Consider the following 26,280-nt stretch of genomic DNA (forward strand, 5'->3'; position numbering starts at 1 on the left):
CGCCCCGTCTTGGCGTCGTGCTGGCGTGGGCGGCGCTGCAGGTGGAGCGCGAGGAGGCGTAGGAGGGAGCCAGCGCCCGGGAAAGAGGCTCGTGTGGCAATCGTTAAGGGAGAAGCGCGTGCTTGTTGACTCTGCATTTTCCCTCCCCCCAATTGTTCTTCCCCATCCTGCGCCTGTTTGGCACACCCGTCTCGTTTTTTTGAATCGTTTGTGAGGAAGGGAGAGGGGTGTTCTAGAATCGATAGGAGAGACGGTGGTCAGCTCTGGAGGGAAATTGGAGTTAGGAAGAGCTCTTTAGGTTCCAAGCCAGCCTGTCCTCTTCCCAGAACAATATATATTATTTTACTGACGGTGGAAGTCTGGGCAGCTTTTAAAAGCAAAAGTAGTTTAAACCTGCCTTTCTGGGCATGCTGGCCTTTCAAAGTAGCTCACAACACATGGAAATTATTTAAATAGGGGGAAACGTAGGTGTGTTGTGTATATTGTATACACGCACACTGTGTGTGTGTGTATGTGTATGTGTAATATATATATATATATATATATATATATGTAACACAATTCTGCCAAACAGGCTTGAGTAAGAATGCTTTCATTAGTGTGGTTTTTTTAAGTGATGAGGCTGTACCTATATTCCTGTGGAGGGAGTTTCAAAGAGTGTACAATGGTGCTATTAGTTGTTAGGCTGATATGAACATGTATTCTATGTGGATAGTAGCGTCACAACATCTGGCAAGAGGGAACACCTCTAGATATGCTGGGCTTATCTGTTAATGTGAACATGTACATTCTGCACATGTGTGGCTTCTGCAGAGCATGTGCAAAGCTGATTTTTAAAAATGTTACTTTTGGTTCATCCTATATATTTTGAGCATGCATAGGGTACATTAGTCTTTAGAGACATTGAGGGGGGGATTAGGAGGCAGAGCTGATGCTGTGCCTTAACACCACACCACTACCATAATTAAAACCTTTTCTTTCCTACCACAGTTTGCAGCATTTCCCGAAATAGGCAGGTTGCAGTCAAGGTGGAGAAAACAACATGAGTCAATGAGCACCTTGCAGGAAAAGAACAGTACAAGCAACAGTTGGCTCTTACTCATAAAGACATTGCAGATAAGGTCTCAGAAAGGAATCTGTACCATCTGAAAAAATCTCACACAGACTGTTGGCCTCTGAAACTTTGTCAGAACCTTGGTCAAGCAGAATGAAAGGTATAGCAACAAAATTAACAAAGCCTTGCTATGTGCTTTTGAAAGATACCAACCAGCAAAGAAAACAGAAACAAAAACATTGTTTAATGCATCTGAATCCAAAGAAATTGCCACAGAAAATGCAAAACAAAAAGAAGGACGGTATTTATGAAAAACTAAGGGTTGCCCTGTTTGACTTGTTGGATAAAAATTGTACTAAAAAGCTAAAGACATCCCCCAAGATTAAGAATGCTGGGGGACAACTGGAATATGAAAAAGTGAACAAGGTGGAAAGTGGCTTGGAACTTGACACTTCTGTTCAAGTGCTAAGTTCTGGAGAATCAGACCCTGGGGAAACAAATAATGATTTTGGCATTAAAGCTGAAAGAGCAAAATCTACAGATATATCTGCCCTATGTGATGAAGGTATTTTTGCAAGATTTTCTTCTAAGGAATCATGCCATGATAATTCCATTATCCATCATTATCATGAAGAAGAAATTGAAAAAGAGAAAGAGTGTTTAGATACTTCTCCAATTCATGAGACGCAGTATCAAGAGTATCAAGATCTGGACACATCACCTAGCTTTTTAGGAGAAACAGTCAGTGATACTAGTCAAAATCTGATAGCTACTTTTCATACAGAAGCTTTACAGACTCACAAAATGTATTCCTCTTTTTCATCTGAAAATTCATTTAGTGAAACCAAGGTCTCCAAAATATCCCGAAGAATGGGTGCTTCTTCTCTGTTGCCTGATACAACTGTTAAGAAAGCAGACATATGTCAAGCAAACTCTGAATTTGAACCTAACTTTGTTTCAGGGGCCAAACTTAAATTAGACTTGAAGGACACAGTTTCTGACATAATGAAAAGTGAGATGTCCATAGGAGAAATAATTGTTTCAGATTCTATGGATGCATCGGCTGAAGAATTTCTCAGAGAGCAAGTGGGTGTGGAAGAACATGAGACTCTAAACCCAAACAATACCTTGTCTGGGAACATGAATATGGATAGTTGCTGGTTTCTTCTGAAAATTGATGAAGTTATAGATCAGGAAGATTCTGTGTGTGCCACAGATGAAGAAAACAGATTCAGAGACTTGGAGTGTGGAGATGTTATTTTAGATCATGGTCTTGACTTTCCACAGTTGGAGAGCAAGTCAGGGTATCAGTCATTCACAGATGGCACTGCAGTTACCAAGCTCATTGAGAAAAAAAGAATGTCAAGTGATCACCAAGAGGACTTGGATGGCAAGATCAACAATGTAGAAGAAAGTGTGAATACTCAACCAGCCGAAGAAAGCAGTCCTGTGCAGGTGTGGTTGTAGTAGCATGTTCACTGTAGGCTGGTGCAAACACTACTGTAGTTAAGTGACCAAGAGTAAGCCAATTAGGATAGCATATTCCCTCCCGCTATTCCACATGCTTTTTATTGTAAATTCTTCCTACCTGGCCTTAGCAGCCGTTAAGTAATACCTATGTTTGTCATATGTATCTTACCTTTACATCCCAGACAGGAAGCTCAAAGAGGCTGGCAGTCTTGGTAAAATGTATCAATTAAAATAGTCTAAAAATGTAAGTCCCAAATAACCTGCCTTCCCACTTCACCAATGATTTCCAATTAGCTTCAAACCTAATATAGAATAGGGAAAATCTGTGGACTGTTGTAAAAATTATTGTAAACAACTTAAGTCATTAGCAGGATTGACATAAAAATGTGCAGTTACAATTTAAAGGGGATACAAAAGGAAAATTTAGTAAACAGGTTTGAATTGGATATGCAGGGGTAAATGATACACCAGAAGTAATTGCAGAAAGCAGGGAGGGGGTCATTAAGATTTGGCACATTGACTGTAAACTTAGTCAAAACATTTGTAAAATGGGAAAATAAAAAAGAATTAAAAAAATTCTAATTAGTTTCAAACCTGGGTTAAGAATCTTGGTGAAGTAGAAAACCTGAATATTTGTATTTTTTTTTTTAAAAATGGATTTGTTATTTTATCCTATCACAGTTTCAGGACTATGTATAACATAAAAATATCATCTATGAAAACTGGCCCTAAAATGAGACCTCTACAGAATTTCATGATAAAAGCCTCAGCCAATCCCGCCAAAGTAAGAAATGTAATTCCTCCTGCCATACTTGGCAAGCTTCAGAGAACACTTGTACACTCTTTAAAAATTATCTGGATTTTGAACACTGATGGTTGGAAAGGTGTTCTTTGGGAACAGTGAGTGTGGGGGATGGGTGATCTGTTAGATATTTCTCTTAATCAGCCAACTAAAAAACAGATTGCTTTTAAAAGTTGGTTTATAATTGGTGTGTTCTCTTTCTGTCCAAGGAGGAAGAAAGCCTGCGACCACATCAATCTCACGGTGTAAAAATGGTCTTTTACGTATGTCATCTTCTTACTGTCCTCATTGCTTTATGGTTATGGTTTGGTGAGGATTAAGTAATACATCTAATTTTACTGCAGTATTTGAATTCTAGGCTTTACCATCTTATTTCTCAAGTTGCAGTATGATATTGCAACATAGCTCCTTTAAATTTAATAATAAAGAGGTAGGATATACAACTTCAGCACTGGGATGGAAATAAGCTGACTCTGATTAATTATCCCCTTGAATAACCATTAATTACCTACCGTAGATGCCTTGTTCCAGGTTAAAACTGGTCAGCTTTAGGGTGCTAATTGTAATTTAAGGTTGCAGTCTTCTCAGAAGTCCCATTAAATTGGGAGTAAGTAGGGCTAGGACTGCAGCTTCAATTATTAGCCCTTTGGGCATGTTAATATTAGAAGGGCTGTAGCTCAGCATGCAGGTCCAATGTTTGTTTAATTTCATTTCATAAAATCTACCACTTGATTATAAAAAAGGTCAAAGTGGTTTCATGTGTGGCATCGCCAAGTAGGGCTGAGAATGTCCCTATGAGAGCTTATGCCAACCATTGTAGGCAGCACTAAGCTAGATTGACATTTCTTCCAGTGTTCTCTGGAAATACAGCAGATAAAAGATTGTGAGGTTATCAGGCTTGACGTGAAGAGTCATATTCCCCTGAATCACACCAACGCCTAAAGCTGGGCCAGTTCTCTGAAAGTTAATAAGTAGTTCTGTCTCAGTGTTCTGAACTACATAGGCATTTGGTTATGTACACAACTCTACAAATTTGTAAACTGATGCAGATTAACTTTGAGCTTGTGATGGCCACTTAAAATCTGATAATGGGGCACTTTGCACAGCACTACTTTTGAACCCCAGTGTGTTTTTGTGATGGCCTGCGGAGCAGTCTGCTGCTGCTTCATCTTGTGGATGTACTGAATAGACAGGTGTAAATCAGCTGTCGCACACCAGGTTAATCTGCACCAGCTCAGAGTAATTACTTGCAACCCAGCCTCTCTCTGCAGCTATATTTGTGACTATCTTGTAGATGTGTCTGTGCTAGAGCCAGCTCATATGTAGGACTATTTGATTTGTCCTACCAACAGCCAAATGGAAGAGAGAGGAAAGCAAGAAGCTACAGACTTTCCAAGAGGATCAGTTTTGTAATTATGAAGTGAAATGAGGGGTGAAAATGATCTTAATCATCACAATGAGTTGACAAATACCAGTATTGCAGAACAGAGGAATCAGATTCTTCTAGTCGACTCTTCTTCCCTTGAGATTTGTCTCTGGGATGTTGGGATACCACACTTTTTCATCTCTCTTCTTTCTCTAATTTTATCTTTTTGTATGTGGATTTTTGCCCTCTTGCGTCTCTGCTCCCCTAGGGCTTGCGTGGCTGTTGGTTGCAGCAGGCCTGGCTATAAGCTTCCCCTAGCAAATGGTGCCTCTGGGGCTGGCCAGGGGGTTCTGGTTGCCAGGAGCTGAGGCGGCCTTGGAGTAAGCAAGCAAGTGGATGAGGGAGCCCAGCCAGCCAGTCCACTAGTCCTTGCTGTGGGGAATGGATAGACAAGTGGGGAGTGAAGAGGCACCTCTCTTTGGGGCAAAGGGTAAAGGGCTGTGGACTCTGCAGGCAAGGGGTGACATAATTGGGCTTCTGAGGTTTGGAGCGCATTTCCCCACAGGGAAGCTGCAGAAAGAATGTAGTTGGTCAAGGGAGCTGTGGTCCCCAAAAGGTTGAAAACCTCTGCTTTAGATAGTTGGCACTTCTGAAATCAGAAGTGGTTCAGTGTGGGATGGCCAGGCACTGACTGGATGAATTGAACACTCATATCCTAGTGCTTTCGGTTGAAGCCTTGCTTTTCCATGATTGGCTGGAAGTGGAATTAGAATGGTAGTTCTACACAGTACTTCATGTAACTCAAGCAATGTCTATTCCTAACACCAAGATCTTCCTATAATGTTGAGTACAGTTTAGCAAAGGTACACATCAACATTAATTAGACACTTACACCCTCTGACTCTAATGTTCCTTTGAGGTAACAGAAGATGCAAGGAATATGTTTTTAATTTAAGGTGTAAAGTTCTGAAAAGTCTTAATGGAACTTTGCCACCATTTGCTTGTGCAGCCGTTGGGCCTGATGTCATCACATGATGATAGTGAGGCTGACTTGAAATCTAGCAGGTCAAGTCAGGTCAGGTCAGCACTTCCCCATTCCCATAATGCCGTGTTTTAGGGTTTTATGCAAGCTGCCACTTGGGGTGGAGGGGATCCCACTTGCATCACTTCCACCCAACAGGCAAATTGGGAGCTCTGTTACCTGTGGAGTGACACCTCTTAAACCGGCTCCTCCCCAGCCCAATGCAAAAGGGGGTTGTGATTACAGTGTTAGTTGATTAATCAATGAGTTTCAGTTTATAATTTGTGAGACTGCTAGTGAAGGGCACATGTGCTTATTAACTGGTAGAAAAATGTATATGATCAACAATTTTTTCAGGTTGCAGTCACTGGGGGAGTAAGCTCCACTGAATACAATGGGTTTTGCTTCTGAATAGGATTCTGCTGTATATTGATTGACAGCTACCTTTTGTTGCTAAGATGATTTTTTCTACAAAACACTAAAACTTTCCTCAACCTTTCTTTTCACTATAATGACAAAGTGACTTAAATAAGGAGCTGTCCATAATTTAAAAAAATAAAATAAAATTGTGTGACCATGTAAATATTAATGTGAGGTAGTAAGTAGATCACGTTAAATTGAGTGTACAGTCTGTCCACTTTAGATTTTGCATCTGTATTACAGATACAGAAAAGGGCAAAAAACACTATAAGAGCCTCTCTCTTGTCCTGCTGCTTTATTAATGTCCAAAAAGAAATCAGAGAAGAGGCATTTGTAATGGAAACGAGTGCTTTGATCAGTTTATTATACCTACATTACAAACCCAAATGTGTCAGCTAATGCCTTTTAGCCTCATGTATGAATTCCTGTTCCTGGATCCAATAAAGCAGAAAGCTTAGCTGCCAAATAAATATAGATCCATGGTGGGATTTACGACAGTTCCCACTCCTCCCCCATACTCTCCTAGTCTTATATTTAAAACCATTTTCTGTTTGATTCTGTTTGTTCTATAATTTACTTCTTTTAGGAATTGTCTGGGTCAGCAGTCAAACTCCTTGGAACTCAGACTCACGGTGATGAAATGTTCACTTTGGGGAAGCTCATAGAACTGGAGGATTCATCAGATGACGAGGTGCACATTACTAGATCCCATTCAGTATATATTTCCCTCTTACATTGCAGCATGATGAAATAACTGATTAGAATGATTAGCAGCTGACAGCAATAAAGGTTAAGATAGTTGAGGAAGCTCCTTTTTAATGAAGATGATTGGATAGGAGTTTGCAATAAGTTTCAGGCCTCTTTCTGCTTCGTAGTGATGTCAAAAGCTTATTAATTTGTTGGAAGCCGAACTTGTCTCTGGTGCCAGTCATGCTGCAGAGGCCGTGTGAAAGGAGAATGTGACTGATACCTCTCAGCACTGAGCTGGCTAAAGGGAGTATTTGTTCATCCATCCCTTTGTTCATTGTTGCGTTTTTTAAATCTTGCCTCTGGTGTCAAGTGGATTGCCTTGTTGAAAAATCCAGCAAAGCAAATGTCATGCAGCAAAAATATCCCCTTTTAAAACTTCCTTTCTTGCTATCCTTGCTGCTGAAATATTATTATTATTCATTGAAATCTGCATGCAGCCATTCAGTCATAGATCTCGGGGAAGTTCACAACACAAAAACACAATATAAAACCCACAAAATATGTAATATAAATAAGAACAAAAACAAACCAAGTATCTTCCCAGCAGATTTAAAAGGGTATCAGATGTTAATCAACCAAAGGTTTGATTGAAGAGGAATGTTTTTGTCTGGCGTCTAAAGGTGTATAATGAAGGGGCCAGCCATATCTCCCAGGGGAGAGCATTCCACAAAATGGAGAGCAACAACAGAAAAGGCCTGTTCTCATGTTGCTACCCTCTGGATCTCATGAAGGAGGCACAGGAAGAAGGTCCTCAGATGATGATCTCGGTTTGGGTAGGTTCATCTGGAGAAAGGTTGTTCTTGGGATATTGCGGTTCTGAGCCATTTAAGGCTTTATAGGTCAAAACCAGCACTTTGAATTGGACCCAGAAGCTAATTGGCAGCCAGTGCTGAAACCATCTTGCCCAAGTGAGCAACCTGGTTGCCAGATTCTGCACCAGCTGAAGTTTCTGAAACGTTTTCAGAAGCAGCCCCATGTATCACACGCATTGCAGTAATACAGGCTAGAGGTTATCAGAGCATAGACAACAAAACTTAGGCTAAGTGGATGGGAAGGATCACAAGGAGAGAAACCCATCTCTGCACTTCTCCCCCTTAGAAACTTACAAACCATTCAGAGTGGAAAGCTATAGACCACCAATATTACTGACAGATTGACTTAGGAATGCCAAGAAAGCACCAAGTTGTCAATTCCTATCATAGACAGAAGGTGTCCTGTTGGTGAGATGGGTAAAGAGAATATGAAGTATTGTACCATTTCTATTTTGTCAGTTTGATTACTTGTTTGTGCAGCACTCACACTGCTTTATCTGAAAAGAGAAATTTAACATAATGAGCAGATCAAGAATCCATTTATTTTCAATTAATTTTTAATTAAGAGAATTTCAGTTTCACAGAAGAAAGTGAAAAAAGAAAAAGAAGAAAAAAGTGCAAAGAAAAATAAAAAGAATAAAAAATTTACACCCCCACCCACCCACTGTAGATATATAGAGTAGGGTATAGCAGACTAAATAATAATAATAATAATAATAATAATAATAATAATAATAATAATATATTTATACCCCGCTATCCTCGGCCAGAGCCGGCTAATACCAATAAAATTACAGTAAAAACATAATAGGAAAAAACTAATTTAAAATCCAGGTTAAAATGCAATTTAGAATGCAGCCTCATTTTAAACATAGCCCATAGATCAGAAACCATAAGGGGAGGGAAACAAGGGTCAGACTGAGACCAAACCAAAGGCCAGGCGGAACAGCTCTGTCTTACAGGTCCTGCGGAAAGATGTTAGGTCCCGCAGGGCCCTAGTCTCTTGTGACAGAGAGTTCCACCAAGTCGGGGCCAGTACTGAAAAGGCTCTGGTCCTAGTTGCGACCAATCTAACCACCTTGCGACCTGAGACCTCCAAAATGTTGTCATTTGTGGACCTTAAGGTCCACGGGGCATACCAGGAGAGGCAGTCCTGTAGGTACGTGGGTCCTAGGCTGCATAGGGCTTTAAAGGTCAAAACCAGCACCTTAAACCTGACCCTGTACTCCACTGGGTAAAGCACTGGATGAATGTGATCCCACAGCAAGGACCCTGTAGGGAGCCTCGCCACGGCATTCTGCACCCGCTGGAGTTTCTAGGTCAGTTTCTAGGCAGCCCTGTGTAGAGCGAGTTACAATAATCAAGCCTGGAGGTTGTATGGATCACTGTGGCCAGATTAGGGCGAGAAAGGTAAGGGACCAACTGCTTAATATGGTGGAAATGGAAAAATGCCACCTTTGCTGTGGCTGCAACCTGCGTCTTCATGGAAAGGGAGGCGTCAAAGGTTACACCCAAGCTCTTGACAGAAGGCGCTGGCACTAATTGAGCCCCCGCAATATAATCAGTTACACTTGCATTTTTCTATAGATATGTAAGTACTGTTATTGTCATAATATATATATGATTGTTGATAGCCTACTATATCTTGTATAAATTATTTCCAAATGCCAATATATTTCTCCAAATGAAGTCTGTGTCAATAAGCAATCCGTTCATATGTTGTGAGCGTTGTCATGTCTTCAATCCATCATTTAAGGGGACCATATCTTTATTCTTTCCAGTTCATCAATACCAGTCTTGGCCATGGTTAGGGCTCATAGAAGGAATCCGTTTATGGCTATTCAGCAAAAGGTCTCTTACTTTATCAATTTTTCCTGATTAAAGGTCCAAAGAAACCAGTAACTTAGTTCCATTTTTCTTCCAACCATCCTCACTGCAATTCCCACAGCACAAGGAAAGCCAAGGCAACTGTGCTCTTCTGCTACCAAATAGTAAAAATGAAGGGAAGCTGTATTCAGAAACTGTCATTCAACACAAGCCTTTGAATTTAGGTAAGTTGCTGCTTTTTTACTAAGCATGTATGGCTTTTAGCCATCAGTCTCCATGGATGGGCAAAAGGTAAAATTGACAGGTAGACATCTTTACAGTAGATTCGTAAATTCTAATTAAAAATAATTCTGTATCGTGGCTGGGCTTTTGCTAGTTGCATATCGGTTTCTGTGTTCCTCTTGTAAAATTTGAATATTGATTTGTTAACAATATATATAAGAGTTCTTGTTCATATACCTGATTTGCCACGACACAGATACAGATCTATATTCCTATATGCAGATTATTCTAGTGTATGGCTTTTGAGACACAATAGATAATTGACTCCATACTCTCAGCCACAATTTTACGCCTGACTCTGGTTGGTGGATATTGGAGTTATCCAATGGAGATATAGCAAAAATACAGAATAGCAGAATAGAGCTCACAAGGCTGAAGTCCTCCCTCTCACCAGTGTTACAAATAATGAATGAATGAACGAGGAAGACACAAATCTATGGAGAATAAAAGCTATGCAGCCAGGATGTATTATGTTTGCCCTCCACTCTCAGAGGCAGTATGCCTCTGAATGCTACTGGTTGGAAATCGCATGAGGTGAATGCAGTTGCACTCAGGCCTGTAACTTCCCATAGAAACTTTGGTCTGATCCATTGGGGCTCATAGATAATAAAGGTAAAGGACCCTTGGCCGGTTAAATCCAGTCAAAGGTGACTATGGGATGCAGCGCTCATCTCGCTTTCAGGCTGAGGGAGCCGGCGTTTGTCTACAGACAGCTTTCTGGGTCATTTGGCCAGCATGACTAAACCACTTCTGGCACAACGGAGCACCGTGATGGAAACCAGAGCGCTCGGAAAAATGCCGTTTACCTTCCTGCTGCAGCGGTACCTATTTATCTACTTGCACTGGTGTGCTTTCAAACTGCTTGGTTGGCAGGAGGGAGCTCATGGTATGACTGTTCACAGTGCTTTATGTGGTATAAAGCTGTGTACACGACTTGTATTAAAAAAAAAACAACTTCCCCAAAGAATCCTGGGTACTGCAGTTGTAGCAGAGAGCTGCAGTTCCCAGCACCCTTAAACTACAGTTCTCCAGATTTTTTGGGGGGTGGGGTGGGAAATTCATGTCCTTTAAATGTGCATTAAATAGATGCTTTATATACAGCCCAAGAGGATAGGGCCCTGCAATCATAACTTCTAGAAGGGTCCCTATCCCTGCTCAGTTACAGCTCACTAACTACAGATTTGTGTGTTCTACTTCTATAGCTCAAACATTTCAGTAACCAGTTCAATATTGAAGTGGTATTTGATAAATCCCAGGATATTTTCACACTGATGAAGGGCTAGTTGAGTCCATGAGGTGTTAGAAAACCACCTGTTGGTGGCCTAGAGTCAGAAGATTTTCTCAGGGTAGAATGTTCTTTTCTTTTTTAAAAAGCAGCAACTGAAAAATGCTTATAGTACACCTTGTCTGAAGCAGTTAAGGGTTGTGTGCTCAAATAGTTTCAGCTCTGATGCTTTTCCAAGTGTAGAGAAAGCTGTTGGCAGTGTGGCTTCCCTGGGGAAGGAACTGTGAAGAGGGCAAGTTCTTTATTTCTTGAACGGTTTATCACAGCACTGGCAGTAACCAAAGCAAGCCCATCATGGGTACCAAACTGTTGAGAGTCCTGCTATGCCCAGAACAACAACTGCTATGACACATTGTGGCTCACACTTTTTTTTCATTCTGTGGATATTTTAAAATTTACTCTAGGACTGAGGCTAGTACTTAGGAGGGGAAATAAACTCAAATTTTGATTTTAAAATGCTGCAGTTCAGCAGCTGGAGTACATTAGGCAAATTAGACAGTGTTGATAAAAAAACACTGAATTTGCATTTTTGCTGTGGTAGCAAAATGTTCCTTTTTATTCCTCGGTGGTTCCAAGTACTGTGGAATGAAAGCAACAGCATTTCACAACATCTTCACAGCTCTAGACTCCAGGGTCTGCTGAGGCTGGCTACTTCCCCCTCCTTTTTATAGGTTATATCAATGAATGTTCAGATATTAAAAATGGGGAAGTGCTCATGTAGCTGACCATCATGCAGTCATCTTGTAGTGTCTCAGTGGCAACAGGTGTTAGCTTGAGGGTGAATTGCATTTAACCAGCAATACGAAGGTGTTGTATAAAACAAGCACAGCCTGGGGCACCATTGGGGGAAATAATATTTGCACCTTGAAACAAAATTGTGGGGCCATTACTCCCCAAAAAGGATTGTTTATACAAGTTCTAATTATATAGTTCTATGATATATTTTGCTTTTGGCTGCTGATTACTAGAGAGCAGTCTTCAGCTGGGAGAAGAAATTGAGGGTTGGCTGTTTTGAGTGCATGTGTGTTTCTCACTTCTATAACTGAGAATGTAGCCATTGATTTTTCAGAAAAGCTTAACCCCTTAAACCGATGGGGAACAATGTTTGTTCCATTCTAGGCAATGTTCTGAAGGCCACATGCCAGTGGTAGGTGGAGCCGGAGGCAAAACTGGGTAGAGCAACAAATAGAAATTTTACCTTTGTACTGTAGGCTACTTTCTCCACACACACACCCCTCCATCAAGAAAAACAAGGGCCGCATATTTCAAGCACACAAGGCAAAGATTCTCTTGCTTTAAAGTAAGGCCAGTGATGGATGTGGTCTGGAGAGTTCCAAGGGTCATACAGAGAGGTCTGAAAGGCTACATTTGACCCCCAGGCCTGAGGTTCCATACCCCTGCCTTAAAAGCAGGTAGTACTGGGTCTTCATATAATTTCTGTTCTGTAAGTTCCTTTGGGAGAATGTTGGAAGATCTGAAAGTTCTTTCTTTTGTTCTAAGATGATAATAGGACAAGGAAGAATAAGAGACGCCAGGGACCTAATAAGGCACCAGCTCCAGTTCACAGTTCTCAGCTGACTCAGGAACAAAGTCGTTGTAAGGTTGTGGATGCCTTGAGGGAAGCTCTTTTGAAAAGGTAAAAATGCCTGGACATCTCAGTCTACACAGGAAAGGAACTTATGTATGAGTCTTGATTGTAAGGTGGTAAAGTTAATCTGAAACATTTGTAGCATTACTCACTTTATCCCACCATTCCTTCAAAAACTACAAGACATGATACATATCACGATATCCCATGATATCCTCACAATGGCCCAAGTCAATAACTAGCAGTTATACCACACTGGCATTACACATTTATCTGTTGCATTGAGATGTTGTGGACTCTGGGCTTGGCCCACTGACCAGTTTATTTGTGAAAGTGCAGACATGTTTGCAGATCAGCTCTTGTGTGGATGCCCTGTCTAGGTAAATCAACACATTCCTTGCCTTCTGTGTTTCAGGTTGGATGATTTGCCTGACCTGTGTGTACAGAAAAAAACAATCTTGAAGATAGCAAAGAAAGTGGAGCAGGAGATTTTCAAACGGTTTTGCTGTGTTGAACAAAACTACAAGAACAAGTACCGCAGTCTGCTCTTCAACTTAAAATCTGCAGAAAACCAGGTCAGAAAAACAAAATGAAAAAGCACACAAAACTCTTTATTTGCCTCATGATATTTTTAATGGGCAGTGTGATTCTCCTTATTAAGCAAAGATTGTAAATCGCGGTGAAAGATAGACATTTCCCCCCCTATGTTTTGTTGACTTGTACCCTTTGTTACACTTGTCATCCAGTAATCTTTATTCCCTCTCTAGGGCTGAAAGATGTGTCTGGCCATCACTGTTATTTTTTAAATTGGCTGTGGTAGTAAGATATCCTTGACTATGCAAAATGGCTCACTCTCTCAGGTTGCTGCTGTGGATTGATTTATTGTTATTCTAATAAATAATCTTTCTAATGAGGATTGCTTGTTTCACTTTATTTCAGTACCTCTTCCGCAAATTAATATTTGGGGAGATTACCCCCAAGAGACTAGTTCAGATGAGCTCCTTTGAGATGGCACCCCCGGAACTAGCAGAGTGGAGAGCCAAAGAGAACAAACGTGTAAGTAATCATTTTATGCCCAGGAAAAGGCAAAGCAGAGCGAATCAGTTTCCAGCTTGGACCCCGAAGTTGTTTCTGAGTCAGCAGCTTGCTCTATGCTTATCTGACGGCAATTTACTTACTAGAGAAAAATATGTCCTAATAGAAGCCCAGCGGTGGGACATGTTTGGCTTTATTTTTCCATGTGTATCCTAGCCTTAGACTCTTTCACACATACGTGGTGGCAAACCTGTGCCACTGAGTGTATGCTTCAGGTCATAGCCAACCCTGGTTCTATAACAAGTGTATGTGTATGATACTATCTTGGTAAAAACATGTTTATTGCATTTGTGCATTATATATCAAGTGTAAGCCCAAAAGCATTATATGTGAAGTGGCCCCCCAAAATGCATGTTTAGAGCCATGCCTACATCACTGTGCTGTTTGCAGGCGCTGGAAATAATAGAGAGAGAGGAACAAGAAGCACCAAGGTGTTGCTCTGCAAAATTCAACCACAAAGGAATTGTAGAGATAGAGAGAGAAGCAGAAGAGGACTTGATGTTCCAAGAAATATTTGTGAGTAGATAGCAATGTTCAGACAAGCACAACCAACTGAGCATATACTGTGCAAATCATTTCATGCTCAAGGAAAAATATATAGGTGCCTGAGATCAACCAGATTGCATGAAGCAGGCATTTGAGCTGCATGTGATGAATTTCTGACACAGGTTTCTGTGCAGATTGTTGGGTAGTAGAGAACTACTTAACAGTACCAGTGCCTTGAGTCCAAGCAGGTGCAGCAAAAACAGAGCCTAAATGTGGCCCTAGACTTTTCCCTGCTCGTCATTAAAATGTCCTGTAATCACTATAAAAGAAGAGCAATGGGTTGCACTTGCTTGTACTACAGAACCTGCGTAGGGACCCTGGGAGTGCAGGTCTGAAAAGTAATGGTGCACCTCACACTACAGTCCCTTTGACTTTTTGTTAGTGAGTTTGATTATGCTTTCAGTAGTGCTTTGGTCAGAGCCTGTTCTGGATAGGATCAGAGAGCCGCATAATTTGCCAGATGCTGTAAAGGAGTCAACATTAGCTCTTACAAGTGCTGCAAACTTTTAATTGCCCCCCCCCCCCCAAGATTAATTGACTATTGAGTTATTTAACTAATGAGACTAATTGTAGTCAGTGAAACCAAAAGTTAAGGGCACAGTAACTTGCCACCTTGCATTATTTTTAGGGATCACAGTCACCCAAAGAGGTGAACCATAGTTCTGAGATTCCTAGAGTATCTGTGAGAGACCCAGATGATGTTCAGCTGAATCGTTCTGAGGATCTTAGTTGTTTTGGTAAGTTACCAAACTTGTTAACATTCTGCAGCAAAAAGAGGGATTGCTTTTTTTGGACCACCGAATTAAAGATTCCAGCCATTCTTTATAAGACTGACCTTCTGAGTTTGTGAGTTTTTATTTATTATTTCTTCAAATACAAAACTCCAAAGTCAATCTTCAAATCCAAGCGGCAGTAGAAAAATCTTGGGCCTGCCAATTAAATTTGACAACGGAGAAAAAGGACTCTTGAAAATTGATTCAGAATCTTTTAATGTGGGGGGAAAATAGCACTGTTCCTTCTGGCTTTCTAGGACAAATTACTGCCGGCGGTGAGCAGGGATTTAAGCCACCTACGTACAAGCACGCTTTAAAACAGAAAGCAAATGCCACAAAACATTGGCACCCAAGCACCATGTTCTCAGAGGAAGGAGAAAGGCCTCTTCATGTGGACAGGTCTGTATAATTCATACTTCTCAACCCCCAGAACTTTAATATTGAAGATAGAAACCCTATAAATAACGCAACACTTTTAAAAATGCGATACATTAAACCTTAAAAGAAATAAGTCAGTCTGAGATGTGTGAAGCTTTGTTCATTTGGTGGGTATCAACACAGTTACTTTTAAGCTGTAGCAGTAACTCAGGCATGCATTGCCATTTCCCCTTCATACAAGGGTAAGAGGGAAATTTCCATTGGATAGCCTTTTAGGTCCAAGAGAGAAATGAGATAATAAAGCACAGCACATCTAGATTTATAGGGGAAATGTGATTCTTACTCTTCTACCACCCATCCAACAGATAGAAGAAAAATTCTGAGACTTAGTCTGGTGTTTTTGGAACCTTTGTAGTTGTTGGCTGTCATATTTGGTATAAGTATGTCCTCTGTTATTGGCTGAGTTGTTGAGCAATAGTTCTGAACGTTCCGACTTAACAAAAGTTTAAAAAACAATGATCCACAGAAACAGATGGCTTCCATTGCAACAACTTCCAGAGGGGTACTTTTGTTAGTCTCTTGAAAAGAAAAGAAAAAAAGCACTTTAAAAACTAATAAATTTATTATGGCGTTAGTTTTCATGGATTAGAGTCCACTTCATCAGATGCATTGCAATACCTCTCAGTTTGTATGTGTGTAAGGGGGCGGGGGAATGAGGGAGTATAAAAACTGGAGTTCATTGGTAAGGAAGTACAAAAGTACAGCCTGTGCCAGTTTAATTAGAGCTTAACTGTATGCAAACACTATGAAACATTACGACAATTGGTGATAACAGAATCTGCTTAGCATTGCTGAGTAAAATAGCACCTGTAGTTGGACAGGAAACAATTGTCTCTATTCAGGCCCAAATGAACTAGAAGCAAATTTCTTGATAAATTGTAACTCGGCCGTTTCATGTTGGGATTTCCCTTTGAAATTCCTTTGTCCAGGGATAGCTACCTTAAGGTCCACAACAGAGTGTCCCAATAGCTTGAAATGTTCTTCCCCAGCCTTGCCGATCCTGCTAGCAGCGAGGGGAGCAGGAGGAATAGCAGGCTCCATTTACCACATTCCTTTGTGTCTGTTTGGATTGGACCCAATAAAACAAGCAGTTGAAAAGAATGACATTTAAAAACAGTTTTTAAAACAATAAAACCAGAAGTTCAGTTCAGGGGAATGCTTGCGTAAACAGGTGTGTCTTCAAGAGCTGGCAGAATGCCAACATTAGAAGACCTTTCCTAAGAGCTATTTGATGGTGGAACATGCATCCGGAAGTGGCGAGTTCTTTTCTGAAGGTATTTAAGCAGAGTGGATAGCCATCTGTTCGGGATGTTGTAGTTGCAAGATCCTATATTGCAGATCCTACGTTGAGCCCCGGGGGTTGGACTAGATGGTCTTCGAGGTCTCTTCCAGTTCTACAATTCTGAACAGAACTGGATTTGCATATTTCCTCTTCTCTTTTAGCCCCATCTCACCTCACATTCCAAAGAAACATCGACGAGTGGAGAAGCAGCCCAGGAACTCCGCCATCTGGGAAGGAGTCATTCACATGTTCAGTGTGAAGCAATTTGTGGCAAAAGCATACCCTGTTTCTGGATCCAGCTGTAATCTGTCACAGGTATGAGCAGTGGTGGCTGGTAACACTTTGACTTGGTAGTGCTGTGTCATAGTCCCGTTGCCAAGCAACAGCGTGCAGAGCTCGGTGGAGTGTGAGCCCAAACAAACAGGAAATAAGAGTCTTTTTGAGATGCACCTGGCAGAGTCAGCATACAAAGTCAAGTCCGTTCCAAGGGTTGGGCAAACAGCAATCCACATAGACAATCCAGAGGTTGGGGAATCAGATGATAACGAAGCCAAGGGTCCAAACAGAGAGCAGGAAGCAGCAAGGTAGGGCCAGGAACCACAGGGTTTGTTTCCAGACTCTGACTGCTGCTGAGAGCTCTGTTTAAGAAGGCTGGAGCCAGCTGGTTCTCATCAGTGCCTTCTTTGTGTCCTTGAAGGCTGATCAGCTGCAGGTGGAGTCACTCTGCCTTCTCCCCCTTCAGGCTGCTGTTCAGCAGGAGAAGCTGACTCCTGGCCCATGACAGGTTGCAGTTTTTAACCTTGCTTCATCACAATAGGACTCATACAACACTTATTTAAGAAAGTGTGCCATTACAGACGTGCAGATTGCCACCATCTCCTTGATGGAAAACACCCATTATTCTTTGCACATCTATGGACAGGGGAAGAGCTCCTAAGCAAGAGGGTTCAAGTATCGTTTTCAGACAATATTGACTGCATATCTCTTATTTAGAAATTAAGGCAGACCTCACAGCATAAGTTTGTGAATTCGTGTATTGATTACAGCTACATATCCATTTCCAAAGAACTAAAGAAACATGCAAAAAGTTTTAAAATGTGAGGAACACTTGCTTCCAGTTGCATGTAGTTATCCTCACCCCAAATCAATTTTAACTTTTAATTATCCAAAACACATTTTTTTTTCTAAATTAAAAGAATCCTTATCAACACTTGCTGCAGCTTTTAATGAGTGAGTACAGGGAAATGGTTAATGCACAGTTCGTTGCAATACATACACAAGCTATCCACCATTCTCCCAGAAAATTCACAAAAATAAATGCAAAGTGACCAAATAAAAAAATAGATATTTTTAAAGGAAAACGACTCACAATGTGCCCGCTATTGCTTGTTTGGTTGCTCTCTAGCAAAGTCACAAAACAAAATACTAAAATAAAAAGGCTCTTTTGGGGAAGGAAACATGTTAATTCTCTGGTTACTAAAATCCAAGGGTTTTTTTTGAGCAGGAGCGTGGTTCCCTTACCTTTTTAAAAGTAATTAAAAAAAATTGGGGGGGGGGCCTGAAACAGATATACACCTAATGCCTGAGCCAAAAATACACCTATATCTGTAATCAATAAAGTTGTGGCCATTTCTAATCCAGATCATTGTTTGCTTGAGTTTATTAATCACATCTTACATTTAACCACTGCCTGTATGTGTGTGGCACTGCGACTGGATCCCGCATTAAACAAACAAACAGACAGACAGACAGACAGACAGACAAGCTTTGTGTTGAGTTCCTCCACATTTTTTCCAGAAAAAAGTACTGCTAAAACCTATGAGGAGATCTGGCCTTCAGGGAAATGGCTCTGAGTTTGCTCAGAACAGTTGTATGATTTGATAAGGCTGGAACAGACTAGGTCCTCTCTAGTCAATGTAGATTGCCTTCATAACAGGAAGGAGGGGAAACTGTTCAGCCAGAGCCCATAAATATGATATTGCAAGTTCATTTTATTTTAGGTAGTTTGTAAGTTTTCATGGCACTTTGTAAGTAATTGTCTCTTTCTCACATATTTGATAAATGGTGTAAAATTATTTTTGAACAACTGAATATTTTTCGCCTACGTGCTGTACGAGTTGCACTATCTTTATTAATGGCACAGGTTGCATTTTTCTAGCAGGGCTCAAAAACTGGCAGTTCTCCTTGAGGAACATGGGAGGGACCTCTTTACTATCCAATACTTTTGGACTAAGTGTGGCTCAGTGATACAGAGAGTAGATTGGCCAGAGAAAAGGAGATGAATGGAAATATCTCCAGAGGGACAGGAAAGAATGGGTGGCTTTGAAATTGGGGAGGGGGGGGTCCTTTAAAAATGTGTTTGACATTCTCCTTGGGAGGGTTGTGCCCCAGTAGTCCAAGTGTAAGAGCCTCTACTGGGTATGAGCAGGGCTACATTAGGTACAGCGCAATACCTCCACATTCCCTCCACCCATTTAAGAACTTTCAGCAAGTTTGCCACTACTCTTATCGGAGCATCCCTTTTATGTTGCTGACCAAGTCCTAATAGCTCTGGAGGAGGGATAAGCAACAGCTAAATAGGCCTTACTGTCTCTGTTAGAGCAGCAGGGTAAAAAGAGAGGACAAAATAAGGTATCTTTCTACTCTTCCCTGGTTAAGTTGAAACTGATGTTCCAGGGATTCTGATATTGTGACAATAAGTCATAAAGCTGGTGTAGTGTACTAAGACAGTAAATTATGAGATGAAAAATCCATGCTTCAAATCATATTCCTTCCATGAAAGTTTTAGGAAGCCTCCCCTCACTCCCCATCTTCAGTAAGGAGAGAACTGCTGCCCTTAAAACAGCCCTAGAATGGCTGCTAAGATAATGTTCATTCTAGATCTGTTTCCACTAGATCAGTGTATTGTTGGAAAACCAAATTCAATCACAGACATGTGGATTTCTCTTATGATAGTGATCTTCCTTTATGCTCTTGTGATTCATCCAGGCCTTACCACATATTCTACAGGGAAGGGGCTGTATTCTCCCGGAGGATGTCTGGTCCTATCTAGACAGCATATGGCCAGCAAACAGCAAGGTATCTCGCTGAAAGGTTCTTATTTTAATCAGGCTCTGTTGCTTATTTGATACCACAGTTGACCTTGAATGTTCCCACAGCCCCATCAGGAGCATCCAATGCAGATTTGTGCCTCCTCAGGATCCTCCTTTGTAAAGAGTGGGATTTGGAGCCAAATTACATGTTACATAGCATCAGCTGTGTAGCACATTTTTTGCTTCTGTAATTACCATAGGTAATTCTGCAGGTGCATGTGTGTGTCATATGTATAGGGAAGGTAGCACAGATGCAGCTCTGAACAAAAGTTCTCTCATCCAGACTTTGCTTTCCTGCTGGTTGATATTTCCACTGAGTCCTTGGGTCCAGGGATATATCATTCAAGGATTGTAGTTTTGCTCTGAACTGTTTCAGGGTTGTAGCTTAATGACATTGTTTTAAGGTTTTTGTGTTAGGGCTGGGAGATATCTGGTTTTCAACATCGCGATATATCACCACCTAAGTGTTGTGATATACCAATATCACGGTGTCTGAAATAAGGCTGAAACTATGTAGAGGTGAACAGTAAGGCTGGGAGATATCTGCTTTTCAACTTTGTGATATATCGCCAGCTAAACATTGCAATATACTGATAAATCATAATGTCTGAAATAACGATGGAGCTATGTAGAGGCATTGGCTGGTTTTACGGTTTTCACCACATTGTGATTTTTGCATAGCACACAGACACACACACATTGTGATTCACAATATATTGTCAGGTCAAAAATGATAAATGAAAAATGATAAAAAAATGATATGGTATTGAAACTGGTTTTGGATGATATATTGCATAGCCCTAACACACATGACATATTCATGACATATTGTCCGGTCAAAAACTATGAAACTATCACGCTATAGACTTCAAACTGGTTTTGGATGATATATCATCATATTGCCCAGCCCTTGTGTGTGTGTGTGTGTGTGTATAAGTAAGTAAGTAAGTAAGTAAGTAACACCCAGTATACTGCAACACCAGATGCGCAGCATAAATCAAAGAACAGTATGAGCCCTTGTAGCTAGATTGGAAGGTGAATAACATTGCTCTTAGCAATCTAGGGCCTCCTGATAGTTACATCTGTAATTTCTGAGCTAAAGAACAAATTTAGTAATTACTTCTTGCCTTTCCTATACATGCAAATCTGTTTCATCAAACAGATGGTGGTGGGGCATTTATAAGGAAAGAAACCCATAGAAGACATCTGAAGGCAGCCCTGTTTAGGGAAGCTTTTAATGTTTAATAAGTTATTGTATTTTAGTGTTCTGTTGGAAGCTGCCCAGAGTGGCTGGGGAAACCCAGCCAGATGGGTGGGGTATAAACATATTATTATTATTATTATTATTATTATTATTATTATTAAAGTACAAGGATTTTATCTTACTATGTTGGTAGTTCCTAGTAAAAAAAATTATGTCAGCACCATCCAGAACTCTCTTCTGTTACACTTTCCTGTTTCCAGAAGTGTTGCAGTTGCAGATAGTAAAGGACCAGACTGTGGGCCGGAATAGGTAGGGCTAACAAACACTTTCTAAGGAGTCAGGATCTTTCTTAAACTCCTGTCATCTTCCTGTCTTGATTAGGGAAGGTTCTTTCTCGGAGCCTCTTAATGGCTAGAAGTGAGCAATGTATACAAAAACAAACAAACAAAAGTACAAATAGAACGAAAGAGATAAAGAATGCAAAAACTAGAAGCTTAATGTGGGAATAGAAGGGCTGAAAGCCTCACATCCACTGGAAACTAAATGCATTCTTCTTCCCTCTCTGTCAGAGAGGCTGCAACTGGAGTGGACACCGCTAGGGAACTCCCAGATATCTTGTGCAGCATCTGATGTCCCCCACCCCACCCCCAGTTGCTGCCAGATGTGGCAACCTAGAAGTTACCAACAACTATAAAGTGGTAGCAGGGAGGCAGATAAGACACTCATCTTCAGGCCCTACCTTCTGGCTTTGAGTCAAACTGTAGCTAGAAACAGTCCAGCATGACCTAACGTTACAGGAGTGGATGTGATTTCCAAGCCCCGGACTTGATGAGCCATTCCCTGCTGCCACCTTTATTCTTGACTGAAGAAATTTTCGTCCCGACCTGACCTGATCTGCAGGGTGGCTTGAGGCCACAGTGGTGTACCAGCAACAGTAAGTCAGATGGCAGAAGGGAGGTGTTAGGCTTTCTTCCAAAGGAAGCGTGAAAAGCTCTTCAGCCACAGAGCCTCTCCTGATCTGGCAGCTGTGTTGTGTGGGCCTGAATGCCCTGACACTTACAAGAAGAGCAGGTGCTCAATAGGCAAAATGTTCCTTTTCATAGGAGCTCAGTACTCCCTGATAATAGCTTCCTTTCTTTTTCTTCCCATGTTTGCGCAGGAGATGGGAGTGATAAGATTCCACCCCAGCTTACCCAAAGGCTTCGACCCTTATAACACTCTGTATTCCTACTTGAACAATAAACAGAGATATGGCATCGTGGACAGCAACCAGATGGAGATATTCATGGTGCCATTAGCAGCTTACCAGCCTGTGCCTTCTAAACTGCACGCATTTGGTGGTCCAGGTAGGAACTGGGAACAAATCTTTCTCCTTTTTCTTGAAGTTCATGGAAGTGGAGTTGAACAATTATCATAGATATATTTCTGGAGAACACACTTTGTGCCACATTAAGTCAATACTCAGATTTTCCTTTCCACTGTAAACTAATATGGCTATTCTACTACAATTTCTTTTCTGCATGAATTTTGTTTGTATAAGCAGTTTTGTTAGATTGGGGGTGAGGAAGACCGAGGAGGGAAGGACATGATAGAGGTTTATAAGATTATTTGTACCGTGGCACAGAGAGGGTAAACAAAAGAGAAATTTTACTTCTCAGCATACAGAAGCTTGTAGAAATCTAATGACACTGATAGGCAGAAGGTGTAAAAGCGAACAAGAGGACTTTAAAAAAAAAATATTTTCTATTAAAGATTTTCTGGGGTTACAAAAGTACATGCATCATCTCTATTTTCAGATCATAAAGTTCTTTCTACAGATCAGTTATATTCGATGTGAAACTTTGATGTATATAGTACGTCAGTTGGGGGAGAAGAGAGTTGGGGAGAAAGTGGGGTGGGGAGAGAGAAGAGGCTAGTAAACTTTCATTTTTTCAGTCACGTGGGTAGGGTTTCTTTCCATTCATTTATTATTTGCATTGATTCACCAGAGATAACGTACTGGATGGTGTGAAGAATGACATATCCCTTGGAGTAACTCAGTGAAAAATACCCAGGCCATGTGCTAATGGCAAGAGTGCCAAGGCTCTGTATATTTGCTACCAAAACAAATCCAAATTTTGGAACTAGGAAACAGATGTTTAGCATATATTATTGCAAAATATCTGCCAGAGAATACAGGCCATGGAAAGAAAATAAGAAGTACACTGAAGGATTCTGGGGCTTCTGAGTCCTCCCTAGATGTTGGCCCTAACTCCAGTATGCGCATGGAGCTGGTTTGTGTAGCAAATTGGATCATTACTGAGTTTTTGGAGCTGCCTGTACTCATTGGAACTGCTGTATGCACATTGGAGCTTCTGGAGTGATGGAGCTTCCCAGAGTTTGAAAACGAATCTTGAATGTTTGGCGTATGAGGCAGATATGTGTATGCCCCCCTGAGCAGAATCCTTCAATTGCTGGTCATCTTAAAAAGTCCACTTTTCTGAATCCCTCTGCCGTTGGCCTTTTTCATCATGTTATCTGATATGACCTTTGCATGCCTATTCTGAGACAGCACAGAATTTGATCATCTGGCTGGAGCAGGATATTAAAATGTATTTGTTGACATTTGGAAGTGGTGGTATCCTTTTATTTCTCATTGCAAAGCGCTAGGGAATCATGTGTCCATTTATCAAGAATGCTATTTCCTAGGACTGATGTGAGGGGATGAAGAGAGGCAGGCAGGGCAGTGGGAAGCACCAAATTGATTGAAGTGATTCCATCATGTAAATGAAGTTTCATAATAAGGATTATTCTACTACATCACTTCGGTCTGTGTCTGGTGTTAAACCCTTAGACACACACCATAAATTTTACATTTTCTAAAGCAGTACACGTCTGCTTTTTTCTAAACAGGTTAGATGATTGCTAGTGGGTTTAAGGACTTGATTTTTTAAAATTATTGAATGATTTGTCCCTCCCCCCAGTTTGCTTTTAAAAGGTCAGGGTGCATGCTGCAGTCAAATTATTGTAGTTTTCTAGGAGCTAAGGCACCTGTTTTAAGAACAGCTGAGATTCTCATGCTTTTGTCCCTGGGTTGTCACTAGAGTTACAGAAACATGTCATTTCATTTATTTGCTTTCTTTCTTTCCATAGGGCTTGAGCCATGCCACCCTTCTTTGTTGCTGGGACTAATTCTGCCCAAGAGAACATGTACAGGCAGTTTGGAAACAATGTCTAATCCTTTACCAAAAGCCAGGAGAAAGAATATCACTTTAAAGGACAGCACTGGAGCTGATAGCTTTTCTCTTCCACAAGTGGATACTTGCCAGACATGGCCACCACCACAATTGTCCATAGATAGCCTTCTCTGTGGAAATGAGGGGCCCTTGCTAGTCCTTCCAAGACAAGAGCCTTTATCAGCTGATGCTGTCTTTGTTCACCCTGAAGAGCTTGGTGGAGAGACATTTCATAGAGATCCTTCCTCTTTGCGGCATGAAGAGGCAGGAAATGAAGCCAACCACTTTCCTGTAGGTGACACTCTCCAGTCACTAAGTAGTTCTTCTTGGGCAGTGGAACAGTGGAGCAACTTGAGTCTGGGAATCTTGGGAGCACAGCCACATCAGGACAGGGATCATTTGCAGCTCTGTGGTGATTCTGATCAATCACATATCTGGAAGACTATTGAGCTTCTTTTGTCTTCTGAGCCTGTGTGCCCAGATCAACATGAAGCAGATGGAGCAGACATAATAGATTCCTCATTCTTACAGAGCATCCTTTGTGCTGATGCTTTGCCACCTTGCGAAGTGTCACAGGTTCTATCTTCGGCCCAGATTCCTTGCATTGCATATGTTGCTGGAGAACCCAACTCATTGTTGCAGGAAACTTTATCCCTCATCCAGCAGGTTGAGTCCCATCTCCAGACTCAGGGGCCTAATGCACAGATGCCCTAAGAGCCTTGTGGCCCTCAAGGACTAAACTGTAGTTGTTTAAAAACAAAATGCAAAGAAAGGGAAAGGTGGCTTTAAAGATTGTGGTGAGGCATAGCAGCCATCTTCTAATGCAATTAAGAATTTATCTCGGGGAAAAGCGGGGGGGGGGGGGAGGAAACCTAATATTGGATTTGTGCTTTTCCAACTTTTTAAATATATATTTGCTTTTGTTGTTGTTGTTCATGACTCTCATAATCCTTGCCCTCTGGCAAGATTTGATCAATATTCAGAATGTGCTCATGGTGAAAAAAACATTATGACCATTGGTGATGATTTTGCAAGCCACTAAGAGGTGAATACTGATGACCAACTTTACTAAGCATTCACGTAACAATTTTGGTCAGTCAGCCAGCTGTATTGTCCTGCCACGGAGAATCTTGTCATGCTTCTCTACCTGGCCAGAAAACTGGAGAACCAGTGGGAGAGATAATGTGATCTTCACCTCTTGTTAAGAAGATGATATCACATGGACTGGTTTGCCAAGTAATGTTTGCACACCACTTGTTAAAGGGCCACCTCTATTTTCCTGGAAAGCTTTCTTGCTACCAAATTTGATGCAACAGTCGCAGGTCAATGTATTGAGACTTGTATCTCTGCCAACCATATTGTAAACAGCAGGTGGGAATTCTAATGGCAACAACAACAGCATTCAGGTAGGGGGAAATCACATTGGGGAACAGACGGTGTAAGCTGCAAGTGGTGGAAGGTTTATCACCCTCCGTTACCCTTCAAATTGGACTCCCTCGTTTCTAAATGATCAGAGCAGATCTGGGTTTTAAAATAATGCATTTGCCACTGTGGTTCATCTTGATTGGTTCTGTAATTGGTGTGAGCCTTGGCATGCAAAATCTCAAACTGTCTGTGGCAAAGCTGATTGGTACACCGCAAGCACATTTTCAGTATAGCCTGAAAACAAGCATTCTCCAGTATGACCATGCAGATTCATGCTTAATAACTTCCTGAACAAAAGGGTTTGATGGTGAGAGATACAAGTGAATAAAGTTCCACTATTTCTGGGTTTTTTTGAAATTAGATGTGGTTGTGTGGGGTAAGAGAGAGTGACCCTAGTGGTAAAAAAACTGATGTTATAAGATGAAAGTTGGGTTGGTACTGGTGTTATCTGCACACAGAATGCTAGCATGACAGATTTTTCTGTTTTTCTGTTAAGCTGTTCATAGCAATAAAAGCTTTGTTAATTGTTATAA

At 41.1% G+C, this 26,280-nt stretch overlaps 1 protein-coding gene across 16 annotated transcripts; it reads left to right on the forward strand.

The window, feature by feature from the left end:
* Window positions 1–26,280, forward strand: SPOCD1 (SPOC domain containing 1). 16 transcript variants are annotated; one of them, XM_083751627.1, is made up of 16 exons: window positions 1–87; window positions 991–2,509; window positions 3,536–3,589; window positions 6,720–6,824; window positions 7,504–7,656; window positions 9,644–9,746; window positions 12,590–12,725; window positions 13,093–13,252; window positions 13,617–13,733; window positions 14,163–14,288; window positions 14,947–15,055; window positions 15,349–15,490; window positions 16,973–17,126; window positions 19,800–19,889; window positions 22,267–22,453; window positions 24,240–26,280. In XM_083751627.1, exons 2-16 carry the CDS (start codon window positions 1,208–1,210, stop codon window positions 25,034–25,036), a joined length of 3,735 nt encoding a protein of 1,244 aa, XP_083607753.1. In that variant the 5' UTR covers window positions 1–87; window positions 991–1,207; the 3' UTR covers window positions 25,037–26,280. The 16 variants fall into 16 exon arrangements, with proteins under 16 accessions (XP_083607753.1, XP_083607744.1, XP_083607749.1 ...); XM_083751625.1 differs by having other exon boundaries at window positions 25–102; XM_083751628.1 differs by having other exon boundaries at window positions 54–91.

The sequence above is a fragment of the Podarcis gaigeae genome (assembly GCF_964106915.1).
Source record: "Podarcis gaigeae genome assembly, chromosome: 8".
Lineage (NCBI taxonomy): Eukaryota > Metazoa > Chordata > Lepidosauria > Squamata > Lacertidae > Podarcis > Podarcis gaigeae.

What these genes read in the sequence shown, in the direction of transcription:
- SPOCD1 (XM_083751627.1), top strand. Translation starts at nt 1,208, where the DNA reads ATGAAAGGTATAGCAACAAAATTAACAAAGCCTTGCTATGTGCTTTTG. An exon ending in AAGAAAGCAGTCCTGTGCAG is followed by an intron (nt 2,510 to 3,535) that starts GTGTGGTTGTAG and finishes TTTCTGTCCAAG; the next exon opens with GAGGAAGAAAGCCTGCGACC. An exon ending in AGATGATGATCTCGGTTTGG is followed by an intron (nt 7,657 to 9,643) that starts GTAGGTTCATCT and finishes CAATTCCCACAG; the next exon opens with CACAAGGAAAGCCAAGGCAA.